This window comes from Balaenoptera ricei, chromosome 3 (genome assembly GCF_028023285.1).
Source record: "Balaenoptera ricei isolate mBalRic1 chromosome 3, mBalRic1.hap2, whole genome shotgun sequence".
In the NCBI taxonomy this organism is placed as follows: Eukaryota; Metazoa; Chordata; class Mammalia; order Artiodactyla; family Balaenopteridae; genus Balaenoptera; species Balaenoptera ricei.
The window spans coordinates 118,251,046-118,264,204 of NC_082641.1; the positions used below are offsets into that span (position 1 = coordinate 118,251,046).

At 50.5% G+C, this 13,159-nt stretch overlaps 2 protein-coding genes across 3 annotated transcripts; both read right to left on the bottom strand.

The window, feature by feature from the left end:
• Positions 1-334: 334 nt before the first annotated feature.
• On the bottom strand, positions 335-6,217 carry SRA1 (steroid receptor RNA activator 1). Its single transcript, XM_059917273.1, has 5 exons — positions 6,115-6,217; positions 5,864-5,989; positions 2,031-2,236; positions 955-1,063; positions 335-800 (listed from the first exon to the last, which is right to left on the bottom strand). Exons 1-5 carry the CDS (start codon positions 6,137-6,139, stop codon positions 589-591), a joined length of 678 nt encoding a protein of 225 aa, XP_059773256.1. The 5' UTR covers positions 6,140-6,217; the 3' UTR covers positions 335-588.
• Positions 6,218-6,928: 711 nt separating this feature from the next.
• APBB3 (amyloid beta precursor protein binding family B member 3) lies at positions 6,929-13,126 on the bottom strand. 2 transcript variants are annotated; one of them, XM_059917268.1, is made up of 12 exons: positions 12,678-13,124; positions 12,227-12,390; positions 12,068-12,144; positions 11,422-11,482; positions 11,072-11,218; positions 10,822-10,949; positions 10,280-10,394; positions 10,056-10,140; positions 9,726-9,809; positions 9,343-9,458; positions 9,013-9,204; positions 6,929-7,478 (listed from the first exon to the last, which is right to left on the bottom strand). In XM_059917268.1, exons 1-12 carry the CDS (start codon positions 12,724-12,726, stop codon positions 7,242-7,244), a joined length of 1,455 nt encoding a protein of 484 aa, XP_059773251.1. In that variant the 5' UTR covers positions 12,727-13,124; the 3' UTR covers positions 6,929-7,241. The 2 variants fall into 2 exon arrangements, with proteins under 2 accessions (XP_059773251.1, XP_059773252.1); XM_059917269.1 differs by lacking the exon at positions 9,726-9,809 and having other exon boundaries at positions 12,678-13,126.
• Positions 13,127-13,159: the final 33 nt, after the last annotated feature.

A 13,159-nucleotide genomic window follows, 5' to 3' on the forward strand; every position in this document is an offset into this window, starting at 1 on the left:
CTGGTCTTTTTCACCTTCAATTTATACAGCTAGGTTCTAATCTCTGTAGCACTTGCATACCTCAAGGGTGATGCAATGCAAATAGGTCAGTCTCCTTTTTTTGAGGGAAAAAAATCTCCCCGTGCTATTTGAGCCTCTGTTCCCATACTGAAACAAAATCATCCAAACATAGGGTTACTCAGCCCAGCAAGGGATGTATGTTTCTAATTTGGGGGAGAGTGGCAGGCAGTAGTCTACTCACGCCTAGCAAGGCCATTCATGATGAATAGAGGAAGAACAGAGGTGTGCACGGTGCACAGCGAGCAGGGCAGTTAAGGACACCAGAGGAAACCAGTTTGGCAGAGGAAGGGCTCATCTCTCCTACCCAGGTCCCACCACATTGAGATGTTTTTATTGAAATTCATATGGTATGGGTAACAAGCGGCCTCCCTGTGGTCCAGGAGGGACCTCTTCCCCCAGAGATGGGTCAGGCCAAACACCCCAATGGGGCAGACAGTATCCCAAGTGGTAAAAGGGAGCCAAGTTAGGGAAGGCCTCCCATGCCAAGGCATAAGAGATGGTGTGAGATCAGTCTGGGGAACCCACAGATTAAGGATCGTGTTGGATGCCTGGCACGGTCTGGTTCTGCTCAGCTGTGGCTACAGATTTCTCTTCATTGGCCTCCTCCTCTGAAGACAGACTCCTCTTTTCCGCAATTAATCTTTTAACTCCCACCATCCACTGACTGACCTCAGTCACATGGTCAACCATGAGTGAGCGGTGGATGTCATCTGCTGCATCCCACTGGTGGCTTGAAAGCTCTGAGGAGAGAGAGGGGCTGAGCAAGAAACCTGGAGCAAAAAACATAGCTGCAACTCCTCCCCTCCCAACCAGTCAAAATCTCAGCACCTAGTCCAACTTGGACAACCATGGCAGGATGAGGGACTTAGGCTATACCAAGGGACCCAGCCACACCTTGCACCAGCAGAGCCATCCTCTTCTTTACAGGCATTGACAGCTTCCCTCCAGCCCACTGTTCCTGCAGCAGAGCCAGGCGTCGGCTGATGTCATCACATACCTGCTTCTGAGAGACAGAAGCCCCCTCCAAGTCAGTGCTGCCAGCCCAACAGGGGCAGGGAAAGGAGCACCATATAGGAAGCACCTGCTTTGTCTGGCCCAGGAACTTTACACTCTAAGAGTTATGGTTCTTTACGCAAAGATTAGAGGCCCCACTAAGAATCTGATGAAATCTATGGATCTTCTCAAGAAAAATGCATGTATGGCTAGAATTTTTAAATTTCTGGAGTTTCTCATGTGCTCAGAAATTAATTCTATAGTGCTGCTTTACAAATAAGGAAACTAAGGACCAAAGAGGTGAAGATCACTCTGCTACTTTCCTTTTTTTTTTTTATATATATAAACTTATTTATTTTATTTATTTATTTTTGGCTGCGTTGGGTCTTCGTTGCTGGGCACGGGCTTCTCATTGTGGTGGCTTCTCTTGTTGCGGAGCACGGGCTCTAGAGCGCAGGCTCAGTAGTTGTGGTGCACGGGCTTAGTTGCTCTGCAGCATGTGGGATCTTCCCGGACCAGGGCTCGAACCCATGTCCCCTGCATTGGCAGGCGGATTCTTAACCACTGCGCCATCAGGGAAGCCCCTCTGCTACTTTCCTTTAAGACTCCTCAGATCCCTTGCCTCCAGAGAACTTAGGAAACATTATCAATAAAAAAAGGGGCTGTTGTTGGTGGTTTTTTTTTTCCCCTCCCTAAGCATAATATCAGCAGGGTCTGTTCTCAGTGGCCTAGAGGTACGTAAATCAGGCTGTTATTGTCACTAATGGAAGTTGCATTCAATTCTTGTTCCTATAAGCCTCTTCTGAGGCTTGTGAACCCTCCTAAATCCTGTGTTCATTTTTCTAGGAAGTCCTTAGCAAATTCTGAAGGGGTTCATTAACTCAGAAAGGATTAAGAGCCATTGCCCATAGGGTCAGAGGGTCTACCTTTGAGAGTCATACTTGCATCTGGCTGTTGATGGGAGCTTTCCCACTTACCTTTGTGTGGCCACGGCAATCCTCCAATGCCCGTTCCAAAGGTCTCAATACATCTTCCAGCAGAATCTCAGACTCAACGACTGGGAAATTTGTGGGCTCCATGCTGGAGGGAGGACAACTCCCCACAAATGGGGGTCTGGAAGCCTTACTTGACAGAGGTGGAGGCCCCATTGGGGGGGGCCCAGGAGATGTCTCTAAGGTGGGGACTGAAAAGGTAAAGCAGGATCAAGCAAACATGGCTTAAATAGGTACAAAGAAATAAAATGGATGATGTGATAAAGAGGAATAGTAGAGGGACCTACCTAGCCTGAGTGTTCAAGGAAGGCCTTATAAGATGATATCTAAGTTTATCCCAGCTCACACACTATGTGACATATGGCAAGTTACCTTTAACCTCTGAGCTTGGGTTCCTCTTCTGTAAAATGGGGATATTATAGGAATAGTACTTATTTCACAGGGTTGCAATGATGATTAAGTAAGAATATAGGTACAGCTGCTACATTAGTGTGTAGCAAAAAGTGCTCACAAAGTTAAGAACTTGGATGAGATAGATGCAGCCATAAAGAGTTGAAGGAACCATGTACTAGGGCAGAGGTAAGGGAAGGGCCCAAGAGGTGGAAAAAGTCCTGACTTGTTCAAGGAACAGAAACAAGGCCTGTGTGGCTGGAAATGATTAACACTTAAGAAAGTAGTATGAGCTTTCACTGGAGAGGTAAGCAGGGATCCAGACCCTGCAGGGCTTTGGAGGAGTTTAGTCTTGAGCCATTACTCCATTAATGGTAACAGGAAGCCACTGCAGGTTTATAAAAGCAGGGACTGATGTCACTAAACTTGTTTTTTATGACGTTCACACTCTGTATGGTCTGTGAAAAGCTGATGAGAATAGGTAGAGGAGGGCAGGTTAACAATAGTCCAGGAAAGAGAATGCTGGCATGGACTACAGTGAAAGAGTAGATGAGGGGAAATGGAGTGGTCTGAGATATATTTAAGAGGAGGTACAACAGATCTTGATGGAACAGGGGGTGAAGGAGAGAGAAGCCAAGGATGACTCTTGGTTTCTGACTTTAATGATGGGATGGTGGAATCACTATGGAAAATGAGAAAACTGGAGGAGAAAAGTCAAAAATTACTTTTAGGTATCAACATCCACATGGATGATAATTCATCTAATTTGGTCTGTCAATTTGACCTTCTCACCTCCAATAACCATTTTTTCCACCCAACCTCAGCCTCCCATCCCTCTCTGCCTTGTTCTCAGCAACAATGACCACCCCTCCTACCCTTCCAGCTCAGCTACTCAGATTTTCGAGGTGCATTAAACTCACTCCCTTTAAATTCATAGCTACAGATTTTAAAAGGCATTCAACATTGCCTGGAGATCATATACTTTGCCTCATTTTTCCACTCTTCAGAACAACTATTTTCACATCTTATCTCCTCTAAACTCTTCTACCTTCTCCTTTTATTTTCCTTTCCCTGCTGTCTCTCTACTTCTGACCCTACCTCATATTTCACTGAGAAGATAAAGGTCGTTGAACAGGAACACTCTCATCTTCTCACCACCAGTTCTACTAACCCACCTGCATCTGTGGCTGCTTTCCTTCCTCCTCTAATAGATGAAAGGTTCCTGTTCCTATCAGAGGCCATCTCTGCAGCTGTACTCTGCATCCCCGCCTCTCTTGCCTTCTCTAGGCTTCCCTCCTGCAGTTATCCCTTTTCTCCTGTGCCATCAGTTCTCCCTCTCTACTAAACAATCCCATCAGCATACAGAACCATCCCTTACCTCACGCTGCATCCTCAGGCACTGCCCTATTTCTCATCTCTGCTTTACAGGAGAATTTCTTCAGTGAGCTGACTACAGTTACTCTCTCCACTTTTCACATTCTCTCCTCAGCCCATTCCTGCTGGGTTTCTGCTCTCATCACTCCTGACTGCTTTTGTTAGGGTCACTAGTGATTGTTACGTTTGTCAAATCAAGTGGTCCCTTTTCTCCATCTTATTTAACCTCTCAGCAGCATTCATCAGGGTTGAATCAAGATTTTAATCTCTCCCAGAGTAAACGTTACTTTTCTTCTTACTTCTTTTGCTCTTTCTCAGTCTCATTTGCTAATTCCTTCCCTGTTCAACCCTGAAATGCTAGAGCACCTTAGGGCTCTGTCTTGGATCCTCTTTAGGCCTCTATCCACACACACTCTTTATTCAAGCCCATGACCTCAAATACCATCCATGTGACAGTGACACATTTCTGTAATTCTGGCCTAGACCTCTCCCCAGAGTAGCAGCCCAAATTTAACATGGCCAAGACAGAAAGCTTGCTTTTTTCCTCACCCACCAAAACCCAGTTATCCCATATCAATGATCAACACCATCCAGTTCCTCAAGTGAAAAAATGTATGTTACATTGCTTCTTCTTTCACCTCACCTGCTATACCTACTCATTCCTACTGACTTTCTCCATAACATATCTTATATCCATCCAATTCCTACCACCTCTAGTACTCCAACCCTTGTCCAAATCATCATTACATCTTACCTATGTTAGCATAATAGCCTCTTAATTTGTCTTTCCACTTCTTCCCTAAAATCTGTTTTCCACACAGGAGACACAGTGGTCTTTTTAAAGATATAAGTCAGTGTTTCTCAACCTGGGGAGATTTTGCCCCCAGGACAAATGTCTGGAGACACTTTTGGCTGTCACAACTGGGTGGGTGCTACTGACATCTAGTGAGTAGAGGCCAGGGATGCTGCAGACATCTTACAATGTATGGGACAGTCTCTCACAGAAAAGAATTATCTGGCCCAAAATGCCATTAGTGCTAAGGTTAAGAAACTCTGATTTATATTATAACTCTGCAATGTTACGGGTGTGGATAAGAGAGGAGTGAAAAGAGCTGAATTTGAGCTCCCTTTTCAGGGCCACAGATCCACCTATTGGCACGGGAAATGCTCAGGGGAAAAGGACGCCCTCCTCTACTTTAAATTTTTCCATGGCTTCCACTTTACGTAGATTAAAATACAAACTCCTTATCCTGGTTTACAAAAACCCACTATGATCTGGCCCCCTGCGTACTTCTCAGATCTTAATCTCTATCCCTAGCCCACTGTGCTCTAGCCATCAGATATTCCTTCAGTCTCTGAATTTGCCAAACTTATCTCAGGGCTCCTGCAGTAGCTGTTTCCAATGCCCTGAATGCTCTTGCACCTGATCTTTGTGTGGCTAGCTTTTAATCATTCAGATTTCAGCTTAAGTGTCAGCCCCTCAGGTACCTTAGTTACCCCGTCACTCTTACATCACCGTTTTATTTCTCTGCAAAGCCCTTACCACCATTTCATCTATCTCCAAAGCGATAGTGTGGACTCCCAAGAAAACAAAACTTTTGTCTTGTTCACTGCTGTTTAGTTTGCCTTCAAACACAGTAGGTGCTCAGTAGATGATACTGATTAAATGAATAACACGTTAAATCTGAGATGCTTATCATACAGTCAAGTGACGAGGAAGAAGAGACAAATGGGTATACCACGATGGGGTTCTGAGAAAAGATCCAGGTTGGAAATAGGATTTGAAAATAATTTGGAAATTAAAAACTATATTAAAAACCGTATGTCTGGATGAGATCACCTAGGGCGAAAGCACAGAGAGATTCTTTTGAGACCAACGTACCAATTATTTACCTGGGCAACAGGTAAGGAGCTCGGAAAAGGGCCAGAACTGGGCCCCTTTCTGGGGCTCCAACCTCTCTCCTCAGGAAGTCCTCAGAGAGCAAAAAAGGCCCACGGTACAAGCTTATCCCTGGCACCGCCCATTCTCGGCGGCACACAGGGCCCCCACGCACCTCTGGGGGATCCATCCTGGGGAGCGGCGACCCTCTTGGTGAGCGGCGTGCGCTTGGGTCCGCCAGCCTGGGTCTGCAGCCCGTATGAGAATTGCGGCGGATCGTTCCAGCCCCGCTCCTTGTTGCCTGCGAAGGTGAGAGGACGTGTGAAGCGAGCCCGGGGGCGACAGAGGGTCCGCACCCCGCGCGGTAACCGCCCGCAGCCTGGGCCGGCGGTAGACCCAGAGCCCCAGCCCACCCGCCGCGCTCACCCGGTTTCACGTACAGCCCCGCCATCTCCACTTCCGCACGGCCAGCGGGGCATCACGTCACTTCCGGGGCGGCCGCACCCGAGCCGGCTGGGGCACGCCCCCGGCAGGGCCGGTTGCCTGGAGTCCTCCAGGTTGGACAGTTCAGAAACGCTGGGAATCACCGTCGAGGCCCCGCTCCAACTCCCGAAGGAACTCTAAATCTATTCCAGCTAATAACGCACGGGGCCCTAGTAGGGTACCAAGTGGGGCTGTTTTCCAGGGGGTGGCGCTCTAGGAGCCCAAGTGGGTTCTCTCTCTCCAAATCTCACAGTTGCTCTCAGGAGCAAGTTTAAACCACCAGAAGCTCCTGTCCCACACATGCCCCCACTGTGATCTAGCCAGGTGGACTTCCAGAACCTCTGTCCACTTTCCTGAACGTTTACACTCTCTCGGCTGGAACGTATTTATCAGGAAGCCTAGCACACTGAAAGCACCTCAGACCACGTACTTCAGGTGTCTCACCTGAGCTCCCACAACCTTCTGAGATTTCCCAGTTGTACTACATATTATCTTCAGTGCTGTTTATTTGACTCTTGTTTGACAGTTCAGAAGGTGGAACTCCTATTTTATTATACCTCCAGTGCCGACCTTAGTGCCTAGTGCCTATATATACATAAAAACATATTTCTTAAATGAAGTCATTTTTCCAACACTCCCATGCCCTTATGTGACTACCTGCAGCCACCAACACCAAGCACAGATGCAGACACTCATCTCATACAGGTTGTTAACTCCCAACCCAGTCCCAGGCCCAATATACTCACATCCAGTGAGGTCACTGAGGGATTTTTATTTGTACTGATTTTGCTATAAAGTGTTGCTGAGGTAGAGCCAACTGTCCAGGGCTGGACAGGGGCAAGGAACACAGGGACCCAGGGAGAGGAGAGCCCGGGGCCTAGGCTGTGGTACAGGGCCTCTCAATCATCCATATAAACAATAAATTGGGCAATAAATAGAGGGTGGGCAAGGGTCACTGGGGCAGGCAGAGAAGGCTCCAAGGGGCGAGAGGCTGCAGGCCCCTGGGGAATGAAGGGGTACAGAGTCAGGCATGGACCCAGAACCTCCTTCCCCAGTCCTCCCCGATTAATTTAGGGCATGTGGAGCAGAGAGGGTTTCAGCCGGAAGGCATCAAGAAAAGAGAAGACGCCCCGCTTTCGAGGGGCTGCCCCTGCACCCCCAACCCCTCCTTTGAGCAGGGGGAGGGGCAGGGGACCTCCAGGGGAGTCCACAGAGCTGGTCCGCTTGAGCCGCAGGCGGGCACGGGCCTGGGCACCCCAGGCCTTGCCTCGAGCCGCAGAGGCCACAAGACACTTCTGGTACTGAACCTAGGGAGAAGGGGAATGTGAGGATCCAGCTCCTTTCTGCCCCTGGACCCCCTGAAAGCTTCTGCAGGACAGGGACCCGGCCAAGGCTTCAGTAGGAAATGAAGCTGGTAGTCTGCCACGTTTGGAGCCCCTACAGCATTCACAGGTAGCTCAATAACAAAAGCCTAAAACCTGACATTCACTGAGCATTTAAGGAGAGCTTGACACTGTGTTAAGTTCTTTATATATATATATAATCTAATCGATCTAGTTATTTATCGGGTGTTATAATCAACATTTTGCAAATGAGGAAGTGAGATTCAGAGAGAATACATGACTTGCCCAAGGTCACGTAATCAGAAATTGATAGAATTGGAATTCACAACTAGTTCTGATTGCACGGCCTGTGCTCTTAACCATACCTACCACTATGCTAACTCTCCTCCATCTCTCATTGCAGTGGACTGGACCCTGGCAAAGTGGACTCCCTAGTCAAGGGGATGTTCTACAACCCAGTCCCAGGGCAACTGCTCTGCTCCTCTCTCATTTGAATTCAACAGGGTTCTAAATGGTCTTCTTACTTCTCTTGTGTCTTCCAAATCTTCTACCCATACTATAGCTTCAGTGATCTTCCAAATCCACAAACTTGACTTCACTGTCCTGCTCAAAACCTTTCAATGGCTCAAAGTGCCTCAAGATAAAACAAATTCATCACCCTACCCTGTAAGTTCTTCCATGACCTGGATTCTGCCATTCTTTCTGCCCCTATCTCTCACTCCATCCCCCCCTGCACTCCAGATACACTAGATTCTTTCACATACTCTAATCCACTGACATCCCTCTCACCTTCACAGCTGGGGTTCCCTGTACTTGGCACATGTCCTGTCCCATTCCCCTTCACCTGGATAACTTCCCTCCTTGGACCTTCAACTCTCAGTTTTCTATCACCTCTTTCAGGTAGCCTTCTTGAACCTCCGAAGGGGCCATATCCTCCATCATCCTGTGGTGTACAACTTCTTTCTGGCCTGTCTCTGCTCTAACCTAAGTGTTCTGTGAGGGCAAAGGCTATGCCCTCTAAACCACTGAATTCCCAGGGTCAAGTATGGTTGAGTTCCAGCAAGCACTCGTATTTGAGTGAATAAGTGAACTGAACTGAGTGCAAGTGTCCCATACTCAAATGCCCACAGATAACCAGAAAACAATCTAAATGAGAGAAAACAGGAAAGACAATGCTCACCCTTCAAGGCACAGCCCTTACACAATTCCAGCTAAATGCTGAAATGTATACGTGTGGACCCAAGTGTCAGAGCTTCTGATATTTTATGAAAAACACAAATAGCAATTATTATGTGAAATGTCCTGACCTTTAAATATTGGCAACTAATTAAAACCTATTAAAAACAGCATGAGGGTCAAATAAAATACTACTGAACCACAGTCAGCCCTGGCATGGCTGGTTTGTGATCTCTGGAGAGGTTGCCGATCCTGAACCCCAGTCACCGGTACAGAGCAGCTGCAGGGCAATCCCACCCACCCGTTCCCACCCCTAACTCACCATGCAAGCAGCCTGCACAGCTTCGGAGAGTCCCCCTGCATGGGGCTGGCACCAGAAGGCCGCACACTGGAAGCTCTGACGGCCCAGGTCGGCAATGAGGCCAAAGGTGTGTGGGTCACGACCAACACCAATAAAGGTCACGAGGCGCACAGGGCACTGCCACAGTGGCTCCTCCTCTGCACCAGCCTTTGCCTGCCCAAATCAGGCTTAGTCACTAGAGGGCCAGGTACTAGCTGGACCCACTGAGCACTTCCAGTAGCAAGCAGTAACCCCTTGGCATCCCCGCCCACCCCTCCACAGCCCCTAACTTCACCTTCTTCTGGCTGGTACCTGAATGGGATGTGCAGTCATGAGAGAGTCAGATACGCTGAGCATGGCAGGGACCCAGGTGTCCCGGTCCCCATGGGTGGTGAGGGTACCAATGGCCTCGTTCAGCATGTCCATGCCTGGGGGGGGAACAAGCCCACCATGGTGTCTCCCAGGCGTAACAAAAGATCTGCAGGGAGTGTCTAGGCCCCTCTCACTGACTTAGGATTCAGAGAGATGGGAACAGAATAGCTGCAGCCAGGCTTAGACTCCTGAGTTGAGAAGGGTGGTACATCCCAGGCTATAGAGGGCCATGGGAGCACTCTTAGAAATGGTGGTAGATCCTTCCTTTCCCACCTTCCTCTTCTCTTATGCAGCCCACCCCCTCCAGCCCACTCAGTCCTCACCCATGGCTTTGGTGACTGGCAGGGTCCCCATGTACAGTGCCTCGTACTTCTGAGCAGCCTGGCTCACCGCATCCAGTAGCTCCACTGAAATATATACACCAAGTTGGCCTGGGTACTCGCTCAATGACCCTTTTCTCCACGCTTCTAAGGGAACTGGAACTAGCAGAAAACAGGCCATGGATGTTCCTCCAATTTAGAGTTTGGGAATCCCTGGGACAAGGACACCTCAGAAGTTCTCTCTCTCCAGAGAAGTACTAAATAACCAGAACGCCCTTCCCATCTTTCACCAAAGTAGCCTGTTGGTGCAGTGCAGCCCTTCCCTCCCCATACCTTGTCGAGGCAGGTCTTCAGGGGAGATGGGGTCTAGTGAGCAGCAAGGGGAATCACCACTGACCCCTACTCGCTCTGACAAGATCTGAAACACAATGCAGCCAGCATGAGGTGTAGGGAGGGGGAAGTGAGGTAAGGGAGCCAATACCACCCTAACCCAACCACCTTAGCAGCTTCAGACCCAGCTCCATACCCACATTCCCTGCCCCACTCCTGGCCCTTACCTGGGCACAGAGCCCGTGTAGGGCACTGGCAATGGCCTTGGCAGGGACGTCACAGCGAAACACATGGCACTTGAGCATACAGCTGTCTTTGTCACCCGCCACAAAAGCGAAGTCCCTGGCAGGGTCAGAGATGGGACTAGGGCAGGGCCAGGGATGGAGCTGGGGTAGAGGCTAGGTAGGGACAGGGGCCTGTAGTGCCTGCAGGAGGCTGGAAAGTCAGGGTTATGGCAGGGATGGAACAAGGAGATCAGGGCTGGGGCTCCAGGCGCCTGGCTGTCACTCACCTGTCACTGTTCCAGAAGCATGTGGGAGCACAGAAGAGAATCAGCCCAGCCTCTCAGGCTCTCCCCCATCCGTCCCTGATGAGCTGGGCCCACCCTCCCCAACCAGGGCTGTACCAGGCAGGGGAGGCAGAGCTTGGGTACATGTCAGAGGACCTGTGTCCAGGGGTTCAAGTACAGAGGGTCAGTATCAGCGGGGATCACAGCCTGCAAGGGGGAGGGAGGAGCAACTCTCACTTCGAGGGATGTAGGGGTCCTCACCGGCCCTTGGAGCTGCCCACACCCCATACACGAATGTGCACCAGAGGCTGGCGGTGGATCAGACTGTGGTCCAGGGGATTCACCAGGCTCATCACATCCTTCTTCAGGATCATCAGCATGTTCTGGCCCTGCCAAGGAGAGGTCAGCCCGGAGCTCAGGTGAAGGTGGTTGCCATGAGGAACAGGCAATTCAGGGACAACCACCTCTGCTGGATGCTGGGCTGAACCCCTTGAAGGGCCAGCCAGCTTACCTCGCCCCAGGCACCATCCGGGGGCTGGCTCTGGCTACGGGTCTGGGCCAGCTGCTGGATGCAGTTATTGACTGCAATACTGCTCTTCCCTGGTACCAGGTCCTCTTCAGGTACTTCTACCCAGCCCAGAGAGCGGACTGCAAAGCACTGATGGGTTGAGGAAAAGGACAGGAGGACCCTGAGTAAGTAGAGGTGAAGTAGGGTGGGAGGTGCCACAGGCTCCACATATATAAACCCTCTGAGACCTCCCTTCAGCCTTGATCACCTCTGCTCAGCCCAGTCTCACCCCTGACCTTTCCCTTGGGACCCTCCCCAATGCCCTGGGCTGGCCCTCAGGCCCAAGTCACTACCTTAGCCCCTGGCTCCATTCTCTGGATGTAGGATTCTTCACCATACCAGGACAGAGAATTACTGGAATAGAGCAGAGCTCGTAAGAGGACCACAATTCCTATAGAAGGGACAATGGTGAGGACTAGACTACTCGATGGGCACAAGATGTGGGATAAGACCCAGAATATAGTGTCCCAAATATAAAGTCAGAGTGAGACAAGGCCCAGGACATATTACATAAATGTAACATAAAGCATGGCTTAGAATTTGAGGGAAAATTCAACACACAAGACACAGAATAAAACAAACATGGAACAGGGTCCAAAATCTGGACCAGAGCCCCAAATCAGGACAAGAAGACCCTAGAACACAGGATAGGAACCTCCGTGGACAGAACCTAGGGTAGTGACCAAGGCCTAGAACATGAGAGGTCAGGACCCAGAACACATAAAACAACATGTAGCAAAAAACAGTTTGGAACAAGGAACAAAACTCAAAACACTGGGAGAGTCAACAATATGGGACAGAGCCAAGAACACATAACAAAACCCTAAACATGGGACACAGGCCAGAACCTGTGCTGGAAAGCGGACTGTGGGTCCAGCTGCATCTTTGAGTGCCATGGAACCCCAAGCCTTTCATTTTTGCCTGGCCTATCCCTGTTACCTCCGGTCCAGTGAGCTCTCCAGGCTGGAGAAGGATCTCCCCTTGGGGGGCCGAAGTCCCCAAATTCCCTCCGTCTTCTGTAGAGAGGGGGCTAGGTCAGTGTGGCAGCAGGCTTAGATCCACACATGAGCTCAGGCCCCCACCTCACACTCCACCTACCGTGCCTGCGTCCTCTGCATCTCCTGACTCCCAGGTTGGGCGCTGCCACTGGGTGCTACCGCTGGGTACATGCCAATAATAAGTACCTGCAGCATCGCGGATCTTCCTCCAGCCAGGGGGCAAACCTGGCTCCCCCTCCAGACTCTGGTCCCCCCACAAGTCATCTACAGGAACGTGGGATTGGAGAAGGAAGGCATATATGTGCGCTAAGAATAACACTTTGTCATAACCCTTCCTCCAACCCAAAAGGCACAACTTAACGCTGAAGGTTCAGCCTGAGGGTCCAGGCTTCCAACCTTGGATACTGCAGTGCAAAGATCGGGGTTCATTTGTTCCCTGGTCTTCATTCCGAGACGTACGCCCCTCCCTGTCTTTGAGGCTGGGGTAGCCTTTCGCGCTCCCTCGTCCCCCCTCAGCTCCCGATCCTCCCATCGGGACCCTCTGTGCACACCATCGCAGTTGACCAGAATGATGGCCAGCATGTAATCCTTGCCCAGCATAGCCCTGGTCGCGTCCCCAGCTCGCCTCCGGAGCTGCTGCGCCTACAAGTCCAGCCTCTCTGCGCCGGAATCGGCCTGGCCAGCTGGCGCCGCACAAATACGGGGCGGGGCAGGGGCCGGGTCCTGGGGGCGGGAAAGGACCCGCCTGAGCAGCGCCTCCCGTCGAAAGGTGGCGCGTGAAAACAGCCGTCCGGATCCCCCAGTTGCCGCGCGTTGGCGTGCGAAGGTCTGGAGGAGGAGCAAGGTCCGCGGCGCGCACGCTGACATCATAGCTCAATTGTGAGCTCATCAACCGGCGGAAGGTCCGCCAGGCGAACGTGCGCGGAGCGCACACGCGCACGAGTGAGATCATGGCGTTCAGGTAGTCTACGCGCGCGCACACGCAGCCTAGGTCTCAATGGGAGAGGTCACGTGGGAGTATCTGCGAAAAGAA

Excerpts from the sequence above, each read along its gene's own strand:
- SRA1 (XM_059917273.1), bottom strand. The coding sequence starts at position 6,139 with ATGGCGGGGCTGTACGTGAAACCGG. Across the intron at positions 2,237-5,863 it reads CCAGGATGGATCCCCCAGAG|TCCCCACCTTAGAGACATCT; the intron begins GTGCGTGGGGGC and ends TTACCTTTTCAG. Across the intron at positions 801-954 it reads GATGGCTCTGCTGGTGCAAG|AGCTTTCAAGCCACCAGTGG; the intron begins GTGTGGCTGGGT and ends CTCTCTCCTCAG.
- APBB3 (XM_059917268.1), bottom strand. The coding sequence starts at position 12,726 with ATGCTGGGCAAGGATTACATGCTGGCCATCATTCTGGTCAACTGCGAT. Across the intron at positions 12,391-12,677 it reads CATTCTGGTCAACTGCGATG|ATGACTTGTGGGGGGACCAG; the intron begins GTGTGCACAGAG and ends ACGTTCCTGTAG. Across the intron at positions 9,459-9,725 it reads GCCAGTCACCAAAGCCATGG|GCATGGACATGCTGAACGAG; the intron begins GTGAGGACTGAG and ends TTCCCCCCCCAG.